This window comes from Meriones unguiculatus, chromosome 11 (assembly GCF_030254825.1).
Source record: "Meriones unguiculatus strain TT.TT164.6M chromosome 11, Bangor_MerUng_6.1, whole genome shotgun sequence".
In the NCBI taxonomy this organism is placed as follows: Eukaryota; Metazoa; Chordata; class Mammalia; order Rodentia; family Muridae; genus Meriones; species Meriones unguiculatus.
Window position 1 is genome coordinate 37,518,887 of NC_083359.1, and position 27,139 is coordinate 37,546,025.

The following is a 27,139-nucleotide window of genomic DNA, read 5'->3' on the forward strand; positions in this document are numbered from 1 at the left end:
ATCACAGGGACGAGCCTCTCCCTGGCTCTGGTGTGAATCCTAGAGATTGTTTGAACAGTAATGTAAACAATTTCTTTAAGGCAGTCTCAGGACAAATTGTATGCTACGTGTATCATAGCAGATCTTAAGGAAACAAGAAGTGCCGTGTGGAGGGAAGCTGGAACGAGCTGAGTTCTCTCCTTCAGTTCTGGCTGACCTCAGGCTGTCTTGCTTACTCAGTTCAGCTGCAACGTGGTTCAGTGGGCATGTTCTACATCCAGTACACCCCCAGCCACAAGTGGCTGAACAGCGCCTGTTCTCCAGGGGCAATTGTAGGCACATCCGTCCTTATGACATCCCGATGTGACATTGTCATCTACAAAGTTCACACCCGAGAATCGCACGATTGAGTCACACACCCCACACCCTCCCCCGCCAAAAGGTTTAAGATTCTGTGTTGGACCACATTCATAGCTACCCTCAGCCACAGGCTGGACACTGTGAAAAGTTTGAACAAGGTCCTACACAGACACGCACATGTCCTAACAGTAGGAAACAGGCCTTGGTGGCGCTTGGCTTTACCATTATCATTTCTTCTGAGCTGAGTTCTGCAGGAAAGCAATATCAGCACAAAGGATACCAAATGATTCAAAAGAAATGTTTCTCCCTTAAACAAAGAAGCAAAATACCTAGTACAGAATTCCGAAAGAATACATTTTTGTTTTGTTTTGTTTTGTTTCTAAGGCCGTCTAGTTTTAACTGCCAAGCGTGCAGGACAGTTAAAGTCTTCAAATCATTTTAAAAGCTGGTACAGCTGCTGAAGATTCCTATTAATCCCGGAATCCATTCTACTTGTTGAAGAAATGAGGAGAGATGGCCCACAGTCCATCACACTGGATTCAGTGAAACTCAGCGACAGAGCTCCTTTCCACCTTGCTCTGTCTGTGAGCTTCTTCAAAATCATCCTCAGCTCAACAAGGTGGATTGTCTGCAATCCAAGCACTAGGGAGTTGGAGGCCAGACCGTTCCACATAACCGGACCCCGTTCCCATGAAAAAAGAAAAAAAGAACGCCTCTGAGAATTGTGTCCCTCCTCTGTGCCTAAGGAAGTTCAGGGTGTGAGGAGCCTACTAGGATGCTGACAGGCACAGCTCCGGTATTTCTGTGTCATTCCTACGCTTATTGAAGCCTTATGACCACAGGCGGCTATCAGTCTGCGCTGTGGCCTGTTTGGAGGTCTCTGCTCACCCCTGGACGTGACCTTTCAGAGGATCGTCTGACGAATTTATGTAACCCAGACCCGTACAAGACATACTATTAGCACCAACAGTCAAGAGGCTGTGCCTTGAAAGCTTATAGTCGGGAGTTGAATCCTGGCCCTTCCCACTTAGCAGTGTGACTGCGATCAAGTTCTTCACTTGCAGTGGGGATGGCGATTTTGAGGAGTTCGTGGACTACAGAAGAATGCAAAGCTTACAGTCAGGAGCCTGGCACAGGACTCTAGAACAGTAATCTACTATTGCTCCTTCTGACTGCGCGCAAAATACAGGTAAAACTGTAAATAACACATCACCGAAATGGCCCTAAATTCTTGCCAGAAAACTTTGCTAATCCCCTGGAGGCTGGCAAGCTCTGACAAGCTCCAAGCAGCCGCACCTTTGACTCAGGCCAGGTGAGGGCGGGGCTCTAGCCCAAGAGGCGGAGCTCGGTGGACGAGTTACGCTAAGCGCAAGGGGCGGAACTTTCGTGCGCCGGTCACGTGAACCGCTGTTGACACTTCCGGGTGGGACGAGAGTGGGGAGGCGGACTGGTTAGGGTGCTGGGGAGCAGGCATGGCGTACCACGGCCTTACCGTGCCTCTGATCGTGATGAGCGTGTTCTGGGGCTTCGTGGGCCTCCTCGTGCCCTGGTTTATCCCCAAGGGTCCGAACCGGGGGTAAGTGCGCCAGGCCGGAGGCGGTGGGAGCGGAGGACCGCGGCGGGAGGATCACGGAGGGATGGCTCGCCGTGGAGGACCATGGCGGGAGGATGAGGCGGGGTGGGCCACAGAGGGGAGGACCGCGCGCGCTCCTGGGAACCTGTCAGTGTCCCTGGCCGGAACGTGAGGTCACCTCTGGCAACCCCTCCCGGAAGTGAATTTTAGGGAATGCTTTTTGTCTTTGAGAGACCAGAGGCGTGCACATCGACTGAGAAGTTAGGGTGCTTCCCGAGCCGCTCTCACTGCTTTGGTCCTGTCTTTCGCGTACTGGAGGCTTTTGCCCAAACTTGAGAGAGAGGGATCTAAGAGAACAGAAATCGCCCTCTCCGTCCCGATGCTGTCGCAGTTGCGGACTCTGACAAGCTTGCTGCATAGTGTTGAGCTCAGCCTTTGCGGCTAGGGGCCCAACCCAGGAGGGGGTGAGCCTGATCTAAGCGAGGTTAAATCACCCAGAGCCGAAGGGACTGTTTAGAAACCTCTGCGTCATACCTTGCAGGGCGGCCCTGCCCTTGCTTGTATTTGCAGTGGATAGATTTACATCTCCCCACCCCAAGGTTTTACTAAATACCGCATCCTCTGTTAGGAAATAAACTTTTGTGTTGCAGTGTAAAACAGACCACTTCAGAGGAGCCTGGGACACCCTCTTTCTAGTTCCTTTTTTGAATTTTAGTCATTTTTTCCCCCTCTCAACTCAAGATCATGTGGAGGTGACGCTTGTACTGAAGTCGTAGTTTGTCAGAAACGTCTCTTGCTTTAGGTTATTCACTAAGTCATGGCTTCCTCGTGCTTAGCTCCACAGCACTTTGTAGAGACAATGTATATTGAGTGGGACATTTTGATTAGAGGAAGTTTTACTGTGACATTGGTTTCTATTGCAGTCTGGAATATACTGACTTTTCAAAATAAATATTCTATTAGCCTAAAAACCACTTTTGACGATTTATTTGTTATTTATCTTATGTGTATAGGAGTTTGGCTACATGTATGTAAGGGCACAGAGAGCTTTGGATCCCTTGGAATTGGAATTACAGATGGTTATGAGCTGCCACATGGGTGCTGGGACTTGGACCCAGGTCTTCTCGAAGAGCAAGCACTCTTAACCAAAGCTCTTAACCAGAGAACCACCTCTCCACTTCTTAAAGGGAAATGATAGGTCAATTTCAGTCATTTGTAAGCATCAAGTCTCACCTCTCGCTAACAGTTCTGCAGGATCATCTTCAGTTTATACAGTTGATGTGTCATCAGAATTCAGTTATTAAAATATAACTGTATTAACTGAATTCATGTAGATCTTTTTCCTCTCTGGGTTAAAGACAACAAAATGCTTCTGGTGTGTTTATACCAAGCCTGTTTCTTTCCACCACTGTCTCTTTCTGGCCTTCACCCCCAGAAAAGCTCTAATTAATGTGAGGTGGGCCTCTCCTTTCTTAAAACAGCTCCTCTACCCATCCTTGGCATCAGGTACCACTCCAGTCATTCAGGGTAATGAAAGCCCTGTTGCTTAGAGTCAGGTTCTGTTTGATCTGCAGTGACATAGCATCTGGCTCTTTCGCAGCCTCCACTGCAATCCTAATGTTCTCTGCTCTTGGCAGGGTTTAGCTGGTCTTGAAGTGGAACCTCCTAGGAGTTACAAGCTTACATTTTGGGAAATGCTGCTCCAAGGTGATTGAACACTGTGACCTTGAAAGATTTAGTTAGCTTTTCCATGTTCCTTTTTTTTAAAAAAACTGAAACAGACATTTTAGGGTTAATTAATGCCAGTTCCCCTTAACCTTCCCCTCCCCAAAAGATTGTAAATAAAAAAAAAAAATTGAAATGATGCAGAACTAGCCTGTTTAATGAACTCTGACGATTTTTTTTCTCTGTGTGTGGTGGGGGGTCAGGAAGAGGATTGCTGAGGAGTGAACCCAGAGCCTCCCACCTTTTAGACAAGCCCTCTCTACCACTGAGCTATATCCCCAGCCACCTACCCAAACTAAATATTTAGTAGAGGAAAGCATTTTTGATTTGAGGGGTTCAAACATTTCCATTAAGGAAATAAGGGACTGTGTAAGAAGAGAGTGAAACACAGAACTTCTATGTTGAATCCTTCCCCTAAGAGACAGTGTTTTGAAAATGGCGTGGCTAGGAGGTTATTAGGACCTGATGAGACAGCAAGAATGTGGCTGGAGGGGAAGGGCCCTTCTGAACGTGTGGGTAGCAGGGCACCAGCGCCTTCCTTGCTCCTCTTCAGATTTTTCCTTCTGTGGGACACGGCAGGACAGAGCCCAGTCTGTTCCTGCAGTCACCTGTCCTGACCATGCCTGTCCTTCATGATCTCCCTCTTTTCCCTTTTGGGAACTCACAGATTTGCCAAAAGCTTCAAGCTTTTAGGATATGGCAGCTCCAGTTTGTTTGTTTGTTTGTTTTTGTAAACATTTGGAGCATGTAGAATGTAGAAAGTCACAGATGAGGGGCTAGCTGGTAGCCTCCGTGGGTAAAGGTGCTCGCTGCCATGTCTGACCACCCCACAAATTGTCCTCTGATCTCTCCCTGCATGCCATGTCATGTTAAGACCATTTAGTACTCTTCCAGAAGACCTGAGTTCAAGTCCCAGGACCCATGTGCGGCGGCTCAAAACTGCTACTTGTAACTCAGGCTCTAGAGAATCCAACTTGCTCTTCTGGCCTCAGTGGGCACCCACACCCATATGCACACACATAATTAAAAATAAAAGAATTCTTTTTTGTTTTATTTTTTTTGAGATGGGTTTTCTCTGTGTAGCTGTCCTGAAACTCACTCTGTAAACCAGGCTGGCCTTAAACTCAGAGGTCTGCCTGCCTCTGCCTCCAGAATGCTAGGACTGAAGGCATGTGCCACCACTGTCCAGCTTAAAATAATTCTTTTTTAAAACATCATACCCCAAGGCCATAAGTTATAGTAGATTTATACGTGTTTGCTTTATGAGTGCATGTGAATATGTGTATTTAGGTGTTTAAAGTTTTGCTAAGACATTTGAAAATAAATTGCTGCTTATTGACTCCACTCCTGCAGCTGCTTCAGAGCAGTTGTTTTAAGGGGAGTGCTTTCCTGTGGTAGCCGATACTAAATGTGTAATACAAAGGCTCCTCATCTGTTTCTGCTGGGATACTTCTGAGAAGACAGAAGAGATTCTAAGCTAGGCTCAGAAACAGGAGAAGACGAACAGAAACCTGGGAACTGAGACTCGGACGTGTGTGTGTGTGTGTGTGTGTGTGTGTGTGTGTGTGTGTGTGTAGTGTTATGGTAAAGGCACTTGTTTTCAGGAGTAAAGAGTTGAAAAGAAGAGTTGGGAGGCTGGCCGTCTATCTGTCCATCTTTATGTATCCTAGGCTAACTTCACACTTGCCATCCTCCTGCTTTGGCCCTCCAAGTGCTAAGATTACTGGTGTGGAGGGCCAGCTGGGTGAAGGGCTTAGATTACAGGCAACTACATAGGCCCTCACTACACAGGTCAGGTTATTGTACAAGTGTCACATTTCTTTGTCTTTAAAATGCATTTAGAGATCCTGATGCTCCACAGTTATGAGCTTTTGCTCTCTGGCAGAGAACCAGAGTTCTGTTCTCAGTACTCATATTTGGGCAGTTCACAACCACCCACAGCTTCAGGCAATGCAAACCCCCTCCCCTCCGAGGCATTTGCAGCCAGGCACACACCCCTACCCCACGCTCAGATAAAAAAAAAAAAATAGAACGCATCTGAAATCTGACCAGCTGATAAAACACATCCCAAATCTGACCAGCAGTGGCTGCCCACATGGCTCTAAGCCCTTTCCACTTGTACCGAGCCCTGGACCTTTATACACCCCCAATCCTGATTAGTATATCTTTTCCCTTGGTCTCTCTTTCCCCAGCCTATGTCAACCAAGTGGAAGCCAGACTTTACCAGTTTTCTTCCGATCCCTTCTGATAATGATTTGGGTAGAGGCCTTGCAAAGGCTGTGAGATCTACCTCTTTGACCTCCCCTCCTGCTTGCCAAGCTAGGCTTGGCTTGTCTATTTCGGTCACGTAGGCCTCCTCCCTTGAAACATCCAAGTCTCCTCTCAGCTCGGGCCTAAGTTTACTGTCCCTCTGCTGGGAACATTCACTCAAGTCTGCAGTCACACTGCATCATTTGCCAGGGCCTTATCACACTTCTTTAACATCATCACAGCCAGGCACGGCTGTCTTTCTTGCCTGCTGATCCCTCAATGTGCTAATGCTAATTGTCTGTCTGTCATTCATCTTGTGCAATATCTGCTCTCCCGTCTTCCCCAGCCTGTACACTTCTCGGGGAAGAGCAGGATGGATTTTTATTTATTTTTTATTATATGTGTATGGGCGTTTCTGCACCTATGTTTGTGCATCACATATATGTAGTGCCCAGAGATGCCAGAAGAGGGCATTTGATCTCCTAGAACTGGAGGGACAGACAGCTACTATATGAGTGCCAGGAACCAAATCTGTGTCCTCTGAAAGGGCATCCAGTGCTCTTAACCCCCGAGCTATCTCTCCAGCCACCAGGGTAGACATTTTCAATCAGTTTAATTCATTACTTCTCCAGAGCTCGATACACCCTAGGTACTGTGGGACGAAGGAATGTACCTGCAGGTTAGCCACGGGAAAGGCCCGCACAGAGCTTCTAAAGGCCTAGAAAGAAGCAGGCATTCTGACGTCTGCCTTGTTTATTCTGGCGGTGTGGCAACTACCCCTGTGGGAAATTGGATATTTTTGAAAGATTAATCAGAATGGTTATGGAGAGAACAAAAGACTTGAAGGAAGTTTTGAATCTGCCTGAAAAAAGTTAACCAAACCGAACCAGTAAATTTTGTTGTAAGCAAGTGAAGGGGGGAAAAAAAAGAGAGTTCCACCAGAGAGGGAGATGCTTCAAAGGACAAATCTAAACCATGGGTGGGCATGCAGAGGAAGCTCAAGCAGGAGACAGAGTTAAGAGTCAGTTAGGGGAGGTTGCTAGACAGTGCTTATGAGAGGTGCTCTGTGTGCACTGGACCCTAGGCTTCCCTGAGCTTGCTCTACCAGCGAGCCACACCCTAGCCTCAGGAACTAAGATTCAGAAGGGGAGTGCTTGGAGAGAGGATAGTGAGTTCTGATGCCTGTTTTTTAATTAATATTTTTAGAGATTTATTTTATTCTTTTAAAAATTTGTATGTGTGTGTTTATATGTGTGCTTGCGCACATGCTTGTGGGTAGTCAGAGGTCAGCGGCATCCGATCCCCTCTCTGTAAGAGAGACCTGTGGAATGAAGGACTGTACCTGTAAGTTAGTCACAGTGAAGGATGCACTGAACATGAGTTCTGCTTTAGAAACGCTGAAATTCAGCCGGTCGGAAACCCAGCTTTAACTTTTTATCAGGAAGTGGAGATGGGGGAGGTCCAGCTAGTGAGCATAGCTTTAGCAGTGTTAACTCATTGCCAGGAACACTGTCAAATACAGTTGCTCTGTCAAAATGAGTTGTCAGAACAGGCTTCTCAGTTTCCCAATCAAACTGTGGCATGAGCATGCTCCCTTAAGCACGGAAGTTGATTATGTGCTTACACTTGTCCTCAGTACCCCTGGGGCACACTGCAGTGCTGGATGGTTGGATAAGCACAGGTCCATTGTCTCGGCACTCATTCAGGCAGACAGTGGCGAGGCCTGCCTATTCTGTGATGTCTAATAATGGCGTTTTCTTTCTCTTTTAGGGTTATTATCACCATGTTGGTGACCTCTTCCGTTTGCTGCTATCTCTTGTAAGTATCTTGTCTCTTGTGCATAGTTGCTCTTAAAAGCAGTTATCCTTGGTTTTTTTAATATGTTGATTGACACATTATGAGTCTTTGGCACTTATATTTGTTTAATATATCTACAAATAGTGCCCTCAAATTGAATATGCCCGGATTTTTACATTTTCGGGTACCCAGTATGTTAGGTAAGAGCTGGCAGACGGGACTAGAAGTGTAATTTGCTGCTAGTGGAAAGCTTACAATTATCTGAGACTTACAATTATACTACTTTATTGTTGTGAAGCATTTACGTCTACTCATTTCATTTACGTAGCTCACTTGACTGTGGAACGTCTTTTTAATGAAAAACATTTTTTTATTATTAGCATTTATTTTCCACATACAGGTGCTTTGCCTGCATGTGTGTCTGTGTACTGGGTGAGTGCAGTACTCATAGAGGCCATAAAAAGGCTTCACATACGCTGGGACTGGGCTACAGACGGCTTGAAGCCACCGTGCGGGTGCTGGGACTCAAACCTGGGTCCTCTAGGAGAACAGCACTTGCTGGGGTTTGTTTTGCTTTGTTTGTTTGTTTGTTTTTTGAGACAAGGTTTCTCTGTGTAGTCCTGGCTGTCCTGGAACTTGCTCTGTAGACCAGGCTGGCTTGAACTCAGAGATCTACCTACCTGTGCCCTGCAAGTGCTGGGATTAAAGGCCTCTTCTTATTCCTTCTTAAGACCATTGTTATTCTGATGAACAGAAGTGGAATTAGAATTATAATCAGGTAAAGTAAGGCTAGTTTTTGTTTTTTTTTTAAATCATTATAAGCTGTATAATAGTTCACATCTGTCTGAATGGATTGTATAAACTATTGAATAAAAGCTGACACAGGAGCTTTTCCCCTCAGCACACGCTTGGGAGGTTGTTCTTCATCATGAATATAGACATGGTAGACCAGTGTTGAGCTATTTTAAAGGCGTTTCCTACAGCTGCACACACTCTACACTCCCCTTCCTGTAGAATACAGAGCCAGCCAAGTTGCAGAGGGAAGAAAACAAAACTGAGTTTTAATCAACTTTTAGAGCAAATAACTATCAACAAAGTGCTTGAAGGGATGTGATGTCTTCTTTGTTCAACAACTGAAGCATGGGGCACATATCAGAAAAGTTACCCCGTAGGGATTTCCTTGCTGGCTTTCTTTTCCTGTCAAGATGTCATAGCGTAGCTTAGATAGACTGGAGCTTTCTAGGTAACCCAGGCTGTCCTCACATTCACAGCAATCCTCCTGCCTCAGCCCTTCTGCTTTGTCAACTTGACACATACTCTAGAAGGTCCTGGATACAGAGTCTCAGTGAGGAATCGTCTGGGTTGAGTTGGCTGATGGGCACGCCGGTGGGAAATTTCTAGGGCTGAGTGAGGAGGGAAGTCCCAGCCTGAATGTGGGCCGCACATTCTCTGGGCCTGTGTGAGTGGAGAGAGTGCGCCGAGCACAGAAGCGCACAGCACTCATTCTCTCTGCCCCTGACTGGCCAACACTAGCTGCTTTCAGTTCTTGACTTCCCTGCTCTAATGGAGTCTGACCTGGTATCCTGAGCTAAAACAAGCCCTTTCTTTTCTGAGTTGCTTTTGTCAGGGTATTTTATCAGAGTAACAGAACTGAAACTAGGGCGCTTCCAAATGTGGGGTTGCAGGCGTGAGCCACTTTGTCCATCCGGGGTGTAGAAGCAGTCATTCTCTTCTCACAAGAGTTTTCTCGCTCCCTAAAGTTTTGCTGATGTGATGGTGGGGGTGAAAATGGTGTTGGCCGCAGTATTGTTTAATGCAGCCATGAGCAGGAAACAGCAGTTCCAATCCAAACTGAGATGAAAGGCCAGGACCGTCTGTGCTTCTGCACCCATGAATGCCTGGTATCCCGAGGCTCTGCACTAAGGATTTGAATGAAGTCTTGGCTTTCTGCACACCCCTTCAGGGACTCCCAAGGCTTTAGGTTTCTGCGAACTGTCCTACGGTGCTAAATGATCTCGTGGTGGCTGGCTGTGCTTGATGGTGGCATTGGCCGAAGTTTACTCTCTTCACCTTTCTGCTTGTTTTGGCTAGTAAGTAAAAGAGGTTTTTTCAGCTGGTGGCTTAGTCTCTCTAGTGGAAGACTGACAAGGACCCAGTGGAATAGTATTCTTACAGTGGCTGAAGGGGAAAGACCAAAGCCACGAGTCATCAACAAACCTTATCTTATTTGAGACAGGGTCTCCCTGAATCCCTGTCTGGATTGGCATTTACCGTGTAGACCAGGCTAGTATCAAGTCACAGAAACTCACTTGCCTCTTCCTCCCAAACACTGGGATTAAAAATTCATGCCCAGCCTGATTTTGACTCTTTAAGCCTACTGTATTCTGTCTAATTTTCCTACCTTCAAAGATTACCAATTTACAGGCAAGCTTGTTTCACCCTTTCACATTCTCTGCTATCTCAGATTATTTTGAGGCAAATCTGGTTCGTCCTGGGTTTCTGAGCTGACCACCACTTTAGACATAACCACAGTATGTTACCATGCTCCGGAGCTCATTCCTTTATATAGTATCCTATTGTATTCACTCCCCGGATTGTTGGATTGAGCTTAGAGTTTGTGTGAATAATGAGCACATAAGCACATAAGTTGGCAGATGTGCTCTTGAGAGGTGCCGTGTTGGCGCTCTCCTTGGCATTCTTGGGTAAAAGCCAGGGGCATTGATAAGTAAACACTGTGTTCTGTCCAGAACACCTCTCCCTTGCTCCTGTGAATAAGTTTGTGGTCCAAAATGTCAATGGTGCCAGTATTAAGAAACCCTGACCTTAAGGAAGGGATAGAGAGAGGTGAACAGAGCCAAACCTGAGCAGTGAATTGTTGTTGATGTGTGGCATAGTCTCTCTCTCTCTCCTCTCTCCCTTTCTTTTCTCTGTCTTCTCTCTCTCTCTTCTTTCTCTCTTCTCTCTCTCTCTCTTCTCTCTCTTTCTCTCTCTCTCTCTCTCTCTCTCTCTCTCTTCTCTCTCTCTCTCTCGATTTTTTGGGGCAGGGTTTCCCTGATAGCTTTGGCTGTCCTGTAGCTCACTCTGTAGACCAGGCTGGCCTTGAACTCACAGAGATCCACCTGTCTCTGCCTCCCAAGTGCTAGGATTAAAGGCGTGCACCACCACCTCCTGGCTTAGTCTTTTCTCTTTCCTGGGGCTTCACTTACCTTACTTCCAGTCACTCAAAATCAACCACAGTCCAAAAAGATTTAGTACTGTATGGATTGCCTCAAGAGAGACCACATAGCCTTCACTGTTGTGTGTTCTGTCTTGCCGATCAATTTCTGTACCTGGCTTATGACTTCAGTGTTCTCATAGGTGTATGCGCACAGGGAGCTGTGTGGGTAAGGTTGGTTATCTGTGATCCAGGCTCAACTTAATGTCTTTGGACAGGACCCCCATAAGTGAGGTGGGATTACTGTTCAGATGCAAGGTGGCTAAGAAGTGCCAGGTAGAGCAGCCTCTGCAGCAAACTGGAAAAGCCAAAGGGTCCGAAAGTGGAGAACCAGCCGCATTCTCCCTAGAGAAGTCCCTTTGTACAACTGTCTGAAGGTAGCGCAGGGGAAGCAAAGATGTCTCTGACCTCATTCCCCAAGAGTTGTCAGTTGTCTGCTTGAGAGAGCTTGGAGGAATGGGGGAGGAGCCAGCATCACCTGGAAGCAGTGGAAAATACCAGGAGATGTGACTGAGGGCAGGAAATTCAACAGAGAGCCTCAGAGACCACTGGGTGAGGATTTAGAAGAGAGGGGTGAGGAGGTGAGTTAGTGGAGACTTGAGCAAGCTGAGGCTTGGGGATGGTTTTGTTTCTGCAGCGCTAGAGTCCATGCTGGGGCCTAAGCTCGCCCTCCACCCTCCTCGCTGAGCTCACTCCCAGCCCCAAGGGAGTGGGGTTTGGATCATGCTGGATGAACCTGAGAGGTTTGAATGTCTGACAAAACGGGGGTAAGCAAAAGTGGGGGAACCTATTGAACTTATTTTCTGTAGAGCTGTTGGGCAGGACCTGGACCTCCAGACTTCCCACAGTGCTGGGCAGGGTCAGGTGTGGGCACTTAACCACTACTGCTCCCCTATGCTTCTGGCACTAAAAAGGTCAGGACTGGCTGTGTTTTTCCAGTGAAGATACGCAGTCACTGCTGCTCCCCAGGTTTCATTGTTCTTTTCTTGTTTAGTGCTAAAGATTGAATCCAGAGCCTTGCCCATTCCATGGGTCAACTACATTCTCAGCATTTGTACCAGTTCATTGCTGCTTCTGTTTTCTTGAGAGAGAGTCTCAGTAGGTAGCCTAGCTTGGCCGTGAACTCCTGACCCTCCTGTCTCTGCTTTCTGACTGCTAGGATTACAGGCATGCGCCATTACTGTATGCTTTACCAATCTTTGAGGACTTCCTTGCTTTGCTTTGTGAAATATGTTTGTTGTTTTGTTTTGTTTTGTTTTTTGAAATTTTTCTTTCTTTCTTTTTTTTTTTTTTTCCTTCGAGGCAGGGTTTCTCTGTGTAGCCTTGGCTATCTTGGACTCCCTTTGTAGAGCAGGCTGGCCTTGAACTCAGAGAGATCCACCTGCCTCTGCCTCCTAGAGTGCTGGGGTAACAGACGTGTGCCACCGCTCCCAGCTGGCTTTTTGACTTTTTTATTCAAAATAGTTTTGCTATGAATTTCTTTCCTGACTGTCTCGTCTGTTGTTTTCCCTTTCTTTTCCTTTTCTTTTAGAAATAGGGTCTCACTATGTATCCTTGGCTGGCATGGAAGTCAGTCTGTACCTAGTCAATGCTGAGGGCTTTTTTTCTTGTAGTGTAATTTAGTTTTGGTTTGTTAAGACAAGTCTGATTACATAGTCTCCCAAGTATTAGGACTGCAGGCAGGTGGCTCTATATTCCCAACAATCTTTATCTTGTAAATATCTTGAATTAATATAATTATTAACATGTAAACTTTAGGCTTTTTTGTTTGTTTTTGGTTTTTCAAGACAGGGTTTCTCTGTTTAGTCTTGGCTGTCCTGGAACGTACTCTGTTAGACCATGCTGGCCTCGAACTCAAAGATCCGCCTGCCTCTGCCACCTATGTGCTGGGGATTAAAGGCACATACTATCACAGTCTGGGCTTGTCTTTTCTTAAAATTTATTTTAGTTTTAGATTTATTTATTTATTAGTTATATAATGCTGTGTCTTCGTGTACACCTGCATGCCAAAAGAGGGTGCTAGATCTCATTTTAGATGGTTGTAAGCCACCATGTGGTTGCTGGGAATTGAACTCAGGACCTCAGGAACAGCAACCAGTGCTTTTAACCTCTGAGCTATCTGTCCAGTCCCTGTCTTCTTTTTAAAATGTCTTTAAGACCATATTAACCACACTTTTTTAGTTAAATTTTTTACAAAATTTGTGTGTGTTTATGTATCCTCTTCTGTGGAGGCCAGAAGAGGGCATTAGATCCCCTGGAGCAGGAGTGTCAGGAGGTTGTAAGCCACCCAGTCTGTTGCTGGGAACTGAATACTGAATTTGTATCCTCTGGAATAGAAGCAAGTGCTTTTAACAGCTAAACTATCAGTAATACAAACACATACACACAGACACACACACATACCTTTTCTTAACACATGTTTAATTTATTCATTTGGGATGGGGTGGGTGTATGGAGCTCAGAAGGCAATCCTTAGGGGTCAGTTCTTTTCTTCCACCTCGTGAATCATGGAAATCAAACTCACGTTATCAGGCTTGGCAGCAAGCGACTCCAGCCTCAGCCATTTCACCAGTCCCTCTGATTAACTCATGATTCAAAATAAAAGGCTTTAGGGCTCCTGCTTTCTTGAGTGCTCTTTCTCAGACTCTTCTCTGGGTGGGCTCTGGGCTTTGTCCAGTGTTTCTCAGCCCGATGAGACCGGCTGGTGAAAGCCCAGGCCCATGTGGTTTGGTGCCCACCCCACAGCTGTGGAGAGCACCTGCAGCCTCTTCACTCCCCTCCCTGGGCAGTTGCCATCATTTAATTTTCCGTCTGAGAGTTGCTTAATTTCTCTCATAAGCACATTTATGAGGTTTATGCATAGGGGACAAGAGACCACAGTGCCTGGCCCAGCATGTTGTCGTTGTCTGAGCTATGAAGGTATATACTAGAATCTTTTCCATTATAATATGGCAGAGAAGGGGATTGTTGAGGCCAGGATTGTGCCCCAATGGTATTGTGAGGCCCTGTTTTCAATCCCTAGCACACACAAAGAGCTCATTAGGAACTTTAGTTTGAAAGGCCTAGTTTAGAAAATGAGTCGTCTAGAAGTCCTGGGGGAAGAAAAGGCAGATATTTCAAGTTTAAAATTGGCAAAATTAGGGCATATTCCTGTGGTAGCAAAGGGGCCACAGTGGTAAGGTTGGCAGCCAGTTAATAGAAAACATGTTTGCATCTTCTCATCTGGAGCTTGGGGTTTCCTGCCAGGCCCTCGGCTGTGCCAGAATTTACTTCTTTGTGGTAATAAGACTGAAGTCCCTATTTCCTCACTGGCTGTTAGTTAGCCACCGCCCCGCCCTACAGGCCATGCACATTCCATTCGGCCCTCCATCTTGAAAGCTAGCAGCAGCATCTCCTTCTGTGTAATTCCTTTCACTCTTCAGTTTTTTTCCACATTTATTTATTTAGTGTGGGGGTCAGAGGACAACTTATAGGGGTTGTTTTCTTTGGGGGGGGTATCAAACTCAGGCTGTCAAGCTTGGCAGCAAGCACCTTTACCTCCAGAGCCATCCCCCAGTGCTGGGTTTACAGGCATGTGCCATCACAGCTGGCTCCAGAGCCATCTTTATGCCTCCTGTTCACCTTGTAGTAGTTATAGAGTTGTACCTGAGTGGTAGAGCATTTGTCTAGCTGTCTAGCATGCAAGAAGCTGTGGGGGAAACAGCTTTGAAGGAGGGAGAATAGCCAAGAAGGAAAAATCGTAGCCAGGATTCAGAAGTTGCTGGGGAAGGAATGGCTCAGCCTGAGGGAGCAGCCTCATTGATTGCGCCAGGCCTGAGTTGGTTTAGAGCTTCGGGACAGCGGATGCTCTGGGGCAGGCAGGAGGACAGGGTGCTCCTGTGCCGGCCCCTGGAGCATGGCACCCCTGTGCCAGTCTCTGGAGCACATACTCCACAAGGGCTCTGGTTCCATGTTGTAAAAGCTGCAGAAAAGTTACTGCAGGGCCAGGGACTTCCAGATCAGAGAGCCCAGCAGAGCGTCTTGCAGTGTTCTCACGCCCACCCAGTGGCCTCCAGCCTGTGTCTACAATGTCTCCTCAGATCTCTCCTCTGAGAAAGCAAAACGTCCAGCTCATTTTAAGGGTCCGTACAGGAGCTCCACAGTGTATCCTTGCCATGTGTTGGAGGGCAGGGAGTTCACAACTCAGGCAGATACTCGTTCAGGTCTCTGAGAAGCAGGCCTGTTCCTTTTCAGAGGTCAGCCAGGTACTTCAGGGCCGCTCGGGAACATGCTTTGAGCCTGCTGTCTAGCATGAGTTGGTCTATGGGAGCATCTGTAGCAGTGATAATGGAGCAGTGCCACATACTCTGAAAAACTCTTAATGAATCTCTTGTGTCTCCTTCTGTGGCTTGGGTACATTTTTTTCGCTGTCTCACAGATAAAGAAAAGCAAGGAGAGTAGGATGTTTTGAACTTCTGCTTGCCAGCCACTGCAAGAGCCCCTGTTATTGCCTTATTTCCTAGCGCCCTGCAGCAAGTATTTTGGCTCCATTTTACAAATGGAAACAAGCTTGGGTTGTAAGGTCACTTGCCTAGAGTCATTCGACCAGCATTTCGTATACTCAGGCTAAAAATCTAACTTTGTCTAGTACCAAACCTCCCTGTTTCCTAGTAGCTCCAATGTAGATGCCTTGTCTTTTACACTGTTTGTGTCATTTGATTGTAGAGAGGGTTTGATGTCATGACAGGAGCTAGGGCAAGACACTTGCATATGTTTCTGCTGCCACATAAAAAAATGTCCCTACCGGCAGAGGTCACTCCTGTCATTGTAAGGGCTAGGAGGACAGTGGGTGGAGGGGCCATCCCTGGCTGGATTTCCTTATTTCAACACGGAAGTTGAGAAGGGCCCACCTGTGCCTCACCAGGAACTAGGCCACACCCATGCTCCCTGTTTTTCCTTCTGCACATGGAACAAAAGCACTAAGCAGGATTGAGAGCTGCGTACAGCTTCTGTGCAGAGCAGTGTACTCTGTGCTTGGGGAGTTCTTCCAACCATGCTGGGGGCCACCGGCCTGACTCCTTTGCCATCTTCGGTGGCTCAGGCCCTTCAGCCTGCATCTTGGCAACTTCAGAGCCCGCCCGAAGTGGTGGGGGCCCCTGAGAGTGGTTGTAGAATAGGTGGGGCATCCTTAGACAGTTGAGCTACAGTGAGTTCACGAATAGCCTGGACAATTTGCCAAGACCTTATCTCAAAATAAAAAAAGAATAATAATAGTGAGAAGAGTCTGGGAATGTACCTCAGTGATAGAGTACTTGCCTAGTATCTGTAGGCCCTACTCACCCTCAACCCCCCAAAAAAGAGCATGCATTTGCCCGGGGTCCACCCCAGTCCTGCAGTCCCCCTAGCTGCCGCTGTGCCACTGCCGTCTCTCAGGCGCCTCACAGTTGATGGCTGTTAGGCCTTTGGGCTGTGGAGCCATGTGGAACAGTTTGGGCAAGTGGAAGGGTACAGTTCGTTCCTTCTGGTTACACAACAAGCAGAATCCGCCAGCGCTCAGGCCCTTCCTCCACTCGCCTCCATCAGCTCAGCGGGCTTCTCTTCCTTCCAGTGCTTCTTGTGTTTATCAGCTTCAAAGGCAAATTTGAAGTCTGTGGGTAGTCAGATGGGCAGGCACTGAGTTCATGCAGCTGGTTAAGGGAGGGAAAATTCCTCTAAAATTTCAAATGAAATAGCCTGCACTGTTTCTCCAGTCATTTTTTCCTAACAGGTTTTTGTTTTGGGGTATATATTGAGGTTGGGGTGGGGGTTGAAGTTCTTTTCTTCTCTCTTGATTTGAAACATTGAAAATATTGTGTGTGTGTGTGTGGGGGGGTTGGGTGTGGCTTCGTATTTGAGCGCTTGCTTACCATGCACAAAGTCCTGGGCTCTGTCTAAACTGCTTGAAAAAACAAAACAAACTAATTATTCTATGGCTATAAATTGAATGGATGATGATGGTGACTTAGTTTTTACTCAGGAAGATCCATTGAGCCTAAGACTTTGAAACTAGTCTGGAAAACGTAATGAGATACAATCTCCAAAGAATGCAGGACATGGAGCATGTGTTAAACTCTGGAAGCTTCCAGAGACTGACCGTTCCAGAGACTGGTCCTCATTCGTTCTTGCTTCTGATGCTTGTTCACCATGGCCAGGCACCAAAGGCTGGCTTCTCACTTCTCTAATTCACAAACAATTTAGACCTAGCTTAACTCACATCTTCATTCATAGCACCTCAGTGGCCAGCCGTCAGCAACTGTATTAGCTGGGCTATTTTCTGCTGCTTGCTTCTGCCTACTTAGAACTGTGAGCATCCGTAAGTCACTTCCCCTTTCTCTGCCTCAGGCTCCTTAACTGTGTAAGTACAGCGTGGTGACAACAGAGAGATAGGCAAGCCTCCTGCAAGTGCCTGAAGAGTTCTCCAGCCAGGCTCTTGTAAAGAATTTTAGGATGAGTCAATATGAAGAAAAGTTGGTGTTTATCGAGAAGCAGGCTTTAACATAGATCTAAGCATGGGCATTGAAAGATAGAGGGGCAGGGGACAGTACATACCCAGCTCATGGGTGTGAGGGTTTCTGGAGAGCAACAGTGTCTAGTGGACAACGTGTGGTCCCAGCACCTGGATAGGTGTGGCCGTCCTTGGCTACATAAAGGAGTTTAAGGGCAGCCTGAGCTACATGAGTGAGACCTTGTCTCATGATTGTGTCTTAACAATAGCTATACATGTGATATTGCTAGTTTCTTGGGTGCCATTTTCAAAGGATTCTTGTAGTAAATGAGACCATAGATGGGTCCTTAAGCTTAGGTCACAAGGGTAAAAGTGGCTTCAGGCACAGGGAAGTTAAGACATTTGTTTAACTACAAACAAACCTCATAATCTTGTTGGTGAGAGCCACAGGAAGTCACAGATTACAGCTAAGAAAGGAATAAGATTAAAGGCAGAGGTCTAATATGCTTTGGCCTTCAGCATAGTTCATTCCTATTTTAATGTTCTTATTTGAAATACCTCTGCAAAAAAAGGAATATTGTCTCTATGTAAGCAGTCTCCACAGCAAATTTTGTCAGTTGTACTTTTAGTGAGAGATTTCAGCCTTTCCTTTCCCATGGTACTTTTTCTCTTTCTGTCCTGCCCCAAGGATTTTCCGAAAAGCTCCGGGATGTCTAGTATATGCATCTGAGGTTGAGAACATCCCACTTTACACCTCTGAGGTGCTGGGAGATGTGTCTGTCTGTGTCTGTCTGTGTTACTGCAGAGGCCATAAGAGGACGTCATATGTGGATTTGAAGTGACAGACAATGGTGAGCTGCCGGGTGTGGATGCTGCGAAGCAGGCTCAGGTCTGCTGGAGGAGCACCATTTGCCCTTAACCACTGGTCCATTTGTCCAGGCCCGAGATAATGTTTTTATTGCTCACCACACACTCATGGTGAGGAAAGGTGCTGGGGACAGTGTGGGCTCTGATGTATCTTTTTAATTTGAAGTTTCTAAGTGTTGCCAGTTAGCACAGCCTCTTATGAAACACAGAACTGTTCCTGCGGGCAGCTTGCATCTCCTGCTGGGCTCGGGGAAACCCTGGGCTGGGGTGGAATTTTCCATGACTTTCTGGCTACAGAGCTTTTCTGCAGTGCAATGTCTGCCTGTGTTGTCGGTGTGATGTGTGTGTGTGTTTGTGTGTGTGTGTGCGCCCGTGTATGTAAAGCCTTACTTGGTGTTGTGTTTATGTTAAGAAACTAGTTCTAAGGGCCGTCAGAGAATCTCATCTGAATTAACTCTTTGTTTGTAAAGTGAGTCAGCTTGAGGTATCAGTTTTGGCCTGGTTTCCTCTTGTATCACATTTCTCATCACAAAATGACCTTTTGTGGGCTGAGAAGAGATGCATACCTAGTATCTGTGGGGACCAGGACCTGAGGCTGTGCTGTGGTCTTCCCTGGCAGTCTCCATTGGTGATCAGAATTGTCTTTCTGGCCTTAACCATTGGAAGGATTCCAAAAATGACAGCCAAAGGAAGAAGAGACCAACCTGATAGTGGTCCAGTTGGGTTTGGCTGGTCTCTTTCCTGGAGGGGAGTTTAAAAAGAGACCACTACAGTCATCTTGTCTCCTTTTCCTCAGAAAGCAACTCCCTAGACTACATGCAAGAAGAGATGGGTAACATGGGCTTGTGCTACTGAAAGTCATTGTTCTAGGGCCGGAGTGTCAGTACTCTGCACCCCCACATTACCCCCACTCCTACCTTCCATAGAGACAGTCTGCTAAAGACATAATGGCTTCGGCATCGTTCTAGTCGCTTCAGATAATCCCTTCTTCCCTGGCCACCCTTTTTGCCCCATTTCCACTCCCTACCCCTGCTTTTCTTCTCTTTATAGCAGTTACGTAAGATCCCTGAGGAGGACTGACATGTCCTCTTCCCTGCTAGGACCTGGGACCTAGAAATTGCTCATTAAATATTTGTTCAGTAAGTAAAACAGAATGGTTGAATAGCCAGACACCTGCAAGCTTCCTTTCTTTTTAATCCTTGCTTTTGTCCTTACTCTGGTTCTCAAATTTCACTGGGCCATGAATTACCTTATTGGATATAAAATGATTTATGTAGAACTTTGCAAAGGCATAAGAAAAATTTAAGGCTAACTGCTGCTTTGCAAAGGCATAAGAAAAATTTAAGGCTAACTGCTGCTTTAGTTTCTTAGATAAAAAGAGCTGCTTGTAATTTGTGCGTAACACAGAGGCACACGCTGTGACTTAGATGCAGAAGTAAATGCCCACTTGGTTCTGTGTGGTAGGGCCCACAAAATGTTTTGACATGTTTTATCGTGATGGTGATTAGGAACCTCGTGTGCTGAAATCAGATCTTAACTGTACCCCTAAAATACTGCCTTACTGTCTGCACACTGGAGATGACAAAACCTGTTTTGTCTGGAAGTTGTGGTGGTGACAAACTGTGAGGAGGGAGACACACTTGGTGGGAAAGATGTGAATTTGGCATAGCTCAGTTAAGTGGCATGGTCATGAAGTCATGGTGAAAAGGCAGAGAGAGACTCAGCTGTGATGGAACCTCCCTGCTCTGTGGATCATCTCCCATGAAGGCACAGTGCACCCTGGGAAATGCTCTCTGGTCAGCTGTGTCCCAGGAGCACAGCAGGTAGTGAAGGCTTGGTCAGAATGGAATACGCTGAAGTTGAAATAACATGGTTTTTCCATTGTGTATGAAAATGGTTGTGTTTTAGCCAATTTCACACTTTTTGCACTTGTTTCTCCCCATGAATTTTAGTTGGCTGATTGCAATTCTGGCCCAGCTCAATCCTCTCTTTGGACCGCAGCTGAAAAATGAGACCATCTGGTATCTGAAGTACCACTGGCCTTGAGGATGAAGACGTGCTGCACAGTGCCCAGGTGCTGAGGTGACTGCCCTTGCCCTTACATGGGAACATTGCCAGCCAGTCAGAGAGAGTGTTTGCTGTGGCTTTTTCCTCAGAACTTCATGGCCATTTTTAAAACAGCCGAAGAACAGTAGTTTGAAAATAAGGTCTAACAAACAAGGGCATGATTAGAACCAACCATTCTCCTTTTGTGTGTCTTAGGGGTTTATCCATAGTTTCTTTTAGGTTCTGTGATTGTCCTGCCTTTTTAAATGTAAGGCAGGGCTAGAGAGATGGCAGAGTGAGTACTTGCTGCCAATCCTGAAGACCTGAGTTCCATCCTGGGGACCGATCTGCTGAAAGAGAAAACCAGCTCCTGAAAGTTGATCCCTGATCTGTGTGTGCATGTCTCTGAGTGTGGATTATGGAATTAGGCTAGCACACAGACCTCTGACACAGATTAGAAAGTGAGTATGCTTAGCCTTGTAGCAACTGGAAGAAGAGGCTAAAATATTTAAAATTAATGTCTTAGAGTGCTTTTGGGAGGAGACAAGCACCTTTTGAAGGTTGGGAATGGTGGTGCATACCCATAATTCCAGCACTGATTTTAGAGGCAGGGGGATGATAAGTTCAAAGCCAGTTCCTGACAGCCTGGGCTACACACTAAGACTTTGACTCAGACAGCACAAAACAAGAGGAAGCTGACCCCACCACTGCAACTTTATTTGATCCTGAGACCAGGTGGTAAACAGTGGTGGGCAGCGAAGATCTGTTCATTGGCTGAGTGCCAGGACACTATTATTCGAATAATTTCTCTCTGTTACTTTATTAAAGGGAAGTTACTGTCAAGAGTTCAGAACAGAACTGAGTCATATTCTCAGCCTGCTTTAATATGTATATATTTACATATTTACTGTGTATGAATGTTTGCCTACATGTATGTCTGTGCATCACATTCATGAGGAAGGCAGAAGAGGGCATCAGATCCCTTGGAGCTGGTGTTGTGAGCTGCCATGTGGTGCTGGGAGCTGGATTCAGGTCCTCTGTGAAAGCAGCCAGTGTTCCTAAGAACTACGGAAGCCATGTCGCCAGCCTCCGTGCCCTTCTTGAGAAAGATTGCTGTCTGCCTAGAAGTTTTGAGCAGTTCTGGACCATGGTGGGCTCAGCTTTTGTTGTTGCTTTAACATGAAGAATCTAGTGTTTTGTTTGTTTGTTTGGTTGGTTGGTTTGAGTTTTTTGGGTTTTTCGAGATAGGGTTTCTCTATGTAGCTTTGGCTGTCCTGGACTCACTTTGTAGACCAGGCTGGCCTCGAACTCACAGATCCACCTGCCTCTGACTCTCTGAGTGCTGGGATTACAAGCGTGTACTACCTAGTTTTACTAGCAGTGTACCCCTTGAGATGAAATATAAGATGTTCACGCACAGCTTTTGACAGGGTCATCAAAGATCCCTGAGTCACAGAACCGGGAAAGTGAAGAAAGGGAGCATTTAATGTGCAGGTTATGAGTAGCCCTCCACGTGGCCCTCAAGGCCTGCCCAGTGTGCCCGGGAGCCCCTCCTCCTGTCTTCCCGAGCCTTTGCTCCTCACCGGAAGCTTCCAAGCCTGCTCTTGTCCTGTTCTTAGCCTCAGTTTCGTACTTCTGCCTCCCGCTGCTCTACTGTGTTCACGTCACTTAGACGGGAGAGCACACTTCATTGGACATGGTCCTAGCTTTCCCTCAGCTCTCACCATCTCTTAGTGCTTCGGAGGCTTCAGGACTCAGCCTGCAAATCCTGTGCTTGTTTCCTAGCTGCTGTTTCTAAGTGAGTTCTTTCAATTCTAGATGCATTTAGCTTCCTAAATTTTAATGACTCTTGGTACGTTGCCTTGAATGGTTAAATGTCTGCACCTTCAACTAGCCTAGTCATATCGTTGAATAAAACTACCTTTATATATTATAATAAAGATTAATTTGAAATTTTATGTAAAATAAAGATTTGGAAACAAGAATCAGACAGACAGAGACACATTCATTCATATACCCTTTCTTGAATGGGTTTCTTCATTCTGGCCTGTTGTTGGTTTTTTTTGTTTTGTAGTTTGGTTGGTTGGTTTTTTTCCGGCCAGGGAGGGGGAGTATTCTAGACTGGGCTTCTTTGTGTAGTCCTGGCTGTCCTGGAATTCAGTCTGTAGACCAGACTGGTCTGGAACTCATAGAGATTCACTTGAGTGCTAGGATTAAAGGCTCGTGGTACCACTGTCTAGCTTGCCTAGGTATTTTTAAATTAGTTTATTCTCAGTTCCCCTCCCATCACCATTTTCAGGTTTGTCTGTTGGTTACCTGAGTGATTCCTTTGTCTTACAAAACAACACTGTGAATTCTGGATTGATTGTTCCAGCTCCATCCACAGCTAGTTATTTACACATCATGGAGAGGATTCCATGCTTCTTACTCATCCAGCCACAGAACCCCGCTTTGAAGCACACTTAACTGAGCCATCACGGTTTGGGGCTGAATAAAAAGTAGCTCCCATGGTGGCATACCAGTAATCCCAGCACTCGGAGGCAGAAGCAGGTAGATATCTGTGAGTCGAGGCTAGCCTGGTTTATAAAGCACAAGGATACACAAAGAAACCCTGTGTTGGGGGGGGGGAGTAGATTTCAGTTGTTTGTGTTTATTAAAAAGTGAAGGTCATTTTTCCCCTTTCTGATTCCTTATAAGAAAAGGCAAAAGAGTGGGCTGGAGAGATGGTCCAGGGGTTAAGTGTGCATACTCTTTTACAGAGGGCCCAACCTCCTGCAACTTGAGTTCCAGGAGATCCAAGGCTCTCATCTGGACTCTGCAGAGACTTACATTCACACGTGCACATATCTCCCCCTCCCCATATACATATATACACATAATTGGAAAGAAAATAAAGCTTTAAAAAGTCCAAAGGGTAAGGAAGTCTGTCAGTATACTCTCATGGAAGATTCCCACAGAAACAGCTGCTTTGTCAGGCTAATGGTATCATCCGCCTAAGACAGTTTCTACAGAGTGGCTGTTTGCCAGCCCCAGCCAGGGCCAGGAGGGGACTGGAGACCACAAGAACGATCTGCTCTGGCAGTGGCAGTCCTCCTACTGCTCTGTAGAAGTGATCCCTGAGTCACTCCACTTCTCTTGTCGGTGCTGAGGATTGAACTCAGGATCCAGGGCATGCTGAGTGTGCCCTCTGCCACACTGTCAGGGAGCCACAGTCCCAGATCTGCTTCTAAATCTTGAGTTGAATGCATATTGTTTACAGTATCCTGCAGTAGGATTACTGGGACTCCAGAAGGTAGTTGTGAACCTCTGGTGGCATTACCGGGAACCAAACTAAGCGCTGGAAGAGCAGCATTGTCCTTTTGGTTATGAGCCCAGTCCTTAATGGCCGAGCCAGCTCTCTAGCCCAGAGCAAGCACTCTCAGCCACTGAGCCATTGTCAAGCCTGAGATTCCTACTTTAAGGACATCCTGCCCCCACTGAGCAGGCCAGCATGTTAAAGGTTTGCCATCCTAACTTGGGGGTGTTGTCATTTTCACCTGTACTTGGGGTAGTCAGAATGAGGAACAGCCTGAAAGGCAGCCTAGTGTCCTGCGGATAAGACAGAGCTTGCTAGTCAGGAGACAGAACGGAGGGAGCCTGGATTGGCAACCAGCTGTCTGCCCTGAAGGGGAAGTGGAAAGCACAGGAACTCACTTGATTCCAGCTTCTTGTGTTAGTAGGCTTCGTGTTTCCTGCTTTTGGTAAGTCACATTGCTATCTGTGTGCTTATATGATAGTGATATCCTTGGTAATGGGACTTCCTCTAGAACCTGCCCAAACCTGTGTGATGAGCAAGCCTGTTGTCCTTCCGAGTTTTAATTGAGCACTTATTATGTCTTCTAAAGTATTGACCTGGCTAACTGTTAGGGCAAGGAGGATAAGACAGTCTCGCTATGTTGCCCTGACTGGCCTCACATTCACCGTCCTCCACCTTAGCCTCCTGGGTGCTGGGACTTCGTGGGTCATGCCTGGCTTTGACGAATTTTTTTTATACTAACTATATCTGTAATCCACCTTTCTATTTTTGTTGTTGAGACAGTGTCTCACTATGTAGCCATGGCTAGCCTGGAACTAGCTCTGTAGACCAGGCTAGCCTCTAACTCACAGAGATTTGCCTGCCTCTGCTTTCTGAGGACTGGGATTAAAGGGCTGCGTCACTACCCCCTGGCTCAGTTTTTGTTTGTCCTAATGCTGAGGCTGGTCTTACGATTCTTCCTTTGTGTCTGGAGTAGCTGGGGTTGCAGACCTGGCTGCTTTCCTTCCTTCTGCTCTAGCTCTCCTCTACTCTCTTCCATTTTTAAATGTTATGCATAAGGGTGTTTTGCTTCATGTATGCCATAGCCCTGGCTTCTTTTAGCTCTTGTCTCCGTACCATCGGCCCGCTCCATTTCTTAAATTTTGTGTGTGGGCGCCACATGTGCTCAGTGCCCTGGATGGCCAGAAGAGGGCATCAGGTCCCCCTTAGGGCTAGAGTTAACAGATGGCTGTAAACTGCCCTGTGCATGCATGCTGGGAATTGAATCCAAGTCCTCTACAAGATCAGCCAATGCTCCTAACTGCTGAGCCACCTCTCCAGACTCCTTTCTGCTCTTTTGAGGAAGGCTGAAGGACCTAGATGTTAGAGAGCCTTAAGTTACTAGAAATGTTTTGTTTTGCAGGTCAACGAGAGAATGCCTTCTAGATGCAAAGTCGCCTCTGCCCAGACCACCTCCTTAGATTGCCTTCTTCGGGCATTACCTGCCTTACACTGAGGACCTTCCTCTGCATACAGTATTTTTTCCTTCACCTTTTTTACACTTCAATGAATGATGTGCCTACTTAGCCGACTCTGTGAGACGTCTACACTCCGCTGAGAGAGGAGGTGCTGCTCTGAGAAACCTGTCACTCTTGTCGTGGAGCCCGTGGCTTTGAATATGGCTCTTGCCAGCGCACAACCTGAGAGTCAGCATCGTGTTTAAAAATCGCTACAAGACAAACCAGACCCACCGGGACAGCCAGGAGTGCCTGCTCAAGAGAAGCCCTACCCAGCCAATGTGCACCAAGCTCTACTTTCAGGATGAATTTCTTACTTCTACATCTTTGGGAATAAATTATTTTTCTTCTTTCTATGGAAATCTGGCTGCGGTGTTTAAAAAGCTCGATTTTCTAAGCTCCTCTGTCTCTAGATAATGCCTTTTAAACATGAGGTTGTTGTCTAACCTTAGGTTGGATGTATAATCCGGGCCCTGTAGTTTGAGGCACCTGAAGAGACTGGTAAGTACTTTTCTTGATCATTCGGTAATCGTTTGAGTGCCTACCGCAGGCAAGGAATTGGAGGAGGCGATGATACTGGAAACAGGGTCCCTGCATGCTCACGAGCTTACAGGCTGTTTGGGGAGAGGTGGTTTGTATGCAGCTGGAACATGACGTCATGCTTGACCTTTGGTGAAAGGCAGGTACATACTGCTTAGTCCCTGCTTCTTCGGCTGAGATAAGAGGGCCACTTGAGCTCAGGACTTGGCGGCCGGCCCAGGCAACACGGCGAGACCAGTTGAGGGCAATGTCCAGCCACAGGGACAAGACAGTAAATATGGCTTGGGTAGGACTGTCACATTTTCAGAAACAGGACAAAAGAGATCTAGGCTGATTAAAGGCTTGGGCTGGGGGATTTTTAAGTAGCAGACATCTAAAGAATTTGCTAAGTTAGAGGCTGTGTTAGTTTTGTTTTGTGGTGCTGGATGAACCAGGGCTTTGCACATACACTGTGAGGTTTAAGAAACTCAGAATTGAAATAGATTGAATTTTCAGCAGTTCACAGTTCTCTGACAGCTAGCCAAGAGCTATTTCCTGTTTTGCAGTTTGCGCTTTTCTAGTCGTCTTGGACTGTCTGGACTCGTTGCTTCTGCTCTTAGGACCAAATAGAGTTTCAAGCTAAAGTGTCTCTCTCCTGCTCTCTCTTTCTCTTATGATGACACTGAGTCTAAGTTTTCAGGCTGGACTTGGACTCACTATGCCTAGGCTCACTTCCTGCCTCTCCCACCAGCTTTCCTCTGCTTTTGTTTCTTTATTTCAGCTTTAACTCTAGCCTGCTTTCCACACGCTCCTGTAAACTAGGGATTGAACCTAGGGCCTCACACATGGTAGGTGCATGCTCTACCCCTGAGATAGATTTCCAGTCCTTTACTTTTATTTGAATTTAAAGGTTTTTGTAAAATTTTAGCTGGGTATTGCAGCTCAGGGTAGCTGGTTTGGCATGTGCAAAGCCCTAAGTTTGCTGTGAGTTTGAAGCCAGCCTGGTCTACAAAACGAGTCCAGGACAGTCAGGAATACATGGAGAAACTCTGTCTCAAAACAAAACAAAAACCGTAAATAAAATATTTTCACTACATTTATTTATTTGGGGGATGGAAGTATATGCTTGGGTATGCATGGGGAGGTCACTTGCAAAAGCTGGCGTTCTCTTTCTTTCCACAGTGTCAGGATGGGGATTAAACTCAGGCTGTCAGGCTTAGCAGCCAGCGCCTTTACCCACTGAGTCCTCTTAGTGGCCCTCAAAGAACCTCTTTGGTTAATTTCATGGAGTCTTTAAAATATTAAGATTTGACTTTGAAGTTGTCATGGTAATGCATATGAGCGATTTGTCTTCATGTTTGTTTGTATATCATGTGTATGCATAGTGTCACAGAGGCCAGAAGAGGTCATGTGATCCGCTGGAACAGGAATTACAGATAGTTATGAGGAGCCATGTTGGTGCAGGGAACGAAACCAGGGTCCTCTCACAAGAGCAGCAAGTGCTCTTAACTCCTGAGCAGTCTCTAGCCCCAGGATTTATGCTTTAAAATTTCCA

The 27,139-nt window shown here is 46.4% G+C and overlaps 2 protein-coding genes across 3 annotated transcripts in view; both read left to right on the forward strand.

The window, feature by feature from the left end:
* Window positions 1–1,733: 1,733 nt before the first annotated feature.
* Window positions 1,734–25,427, forward strand: Atp6v0e1 (ATPase H+ transporting V0 subunit e1). Of its 2 annotated transcripts, none has more exons than XM_021635629.2 (4): window positions 1,734–1,915; window positions 7,658–7,705; window positions 20,181–20,310; window positions 24,972–25,427. In XM_021635629.2, exons 1-3 carry the CDS (start codon window positions 1,812–1,814, stop codon window positions 20,272–20,274), a joined length of 246 nt encoding a protein of 81 aa, XP_021491304.1. In that variant the 5' UTR covers window positions 1,734–1,811; the 3' UTR covers window positions 20,275–20,310; window positions 24,972–25,427. The 2 variants fall into 2 exon arrangements, with proteins under 2 accessions (XP_021491304.1, XP_021491305.1); XM_021635630.2 differs by having other exon boundaries at window positions 1,737–1,915; window positions 20,181–20,302.
* Window positions 25,426–27,139, forward strand: part of Crebrf (CREB3 regulatory factor) — a 71,052-nt gene continuing 69,338 nt past the window's right edge. Inside the window, exon 1 of the mRNA XM_060363885.1 lies at window positions 25,426–25,566. The gene's annotated coding sequence lies outside the window, so the exon portion shown is untranslated. The remainder of the gene's footprint in view (window positions 25,567–27,139) is intronic.

Bases quoted from the DNA above. Each gene is read 5' to 3' on its own strand.
- Atp6v0e1 (XM_021635629.2), top strand. From the start codon at position 1,812: ATGGCGTACCACGGCCTTACCGTGCCTCTGATCGTGATGAGCGTGTTC. The intron at 1,916-7,657 runs GTAAGTGCGCCA...TTTCTCTTTTAG, and splicing joins CCCAAGGGTCCGAACCGGGG to GGTTATTATCACCATGTTGG. The intron at 7,706-20,180 runs GTAAGTATCTTG...CATGAATTTTAG, and splicing joins TCCGTTTGCTGCTATCTCTT to TTGGCTGATTGCAATTCTGG.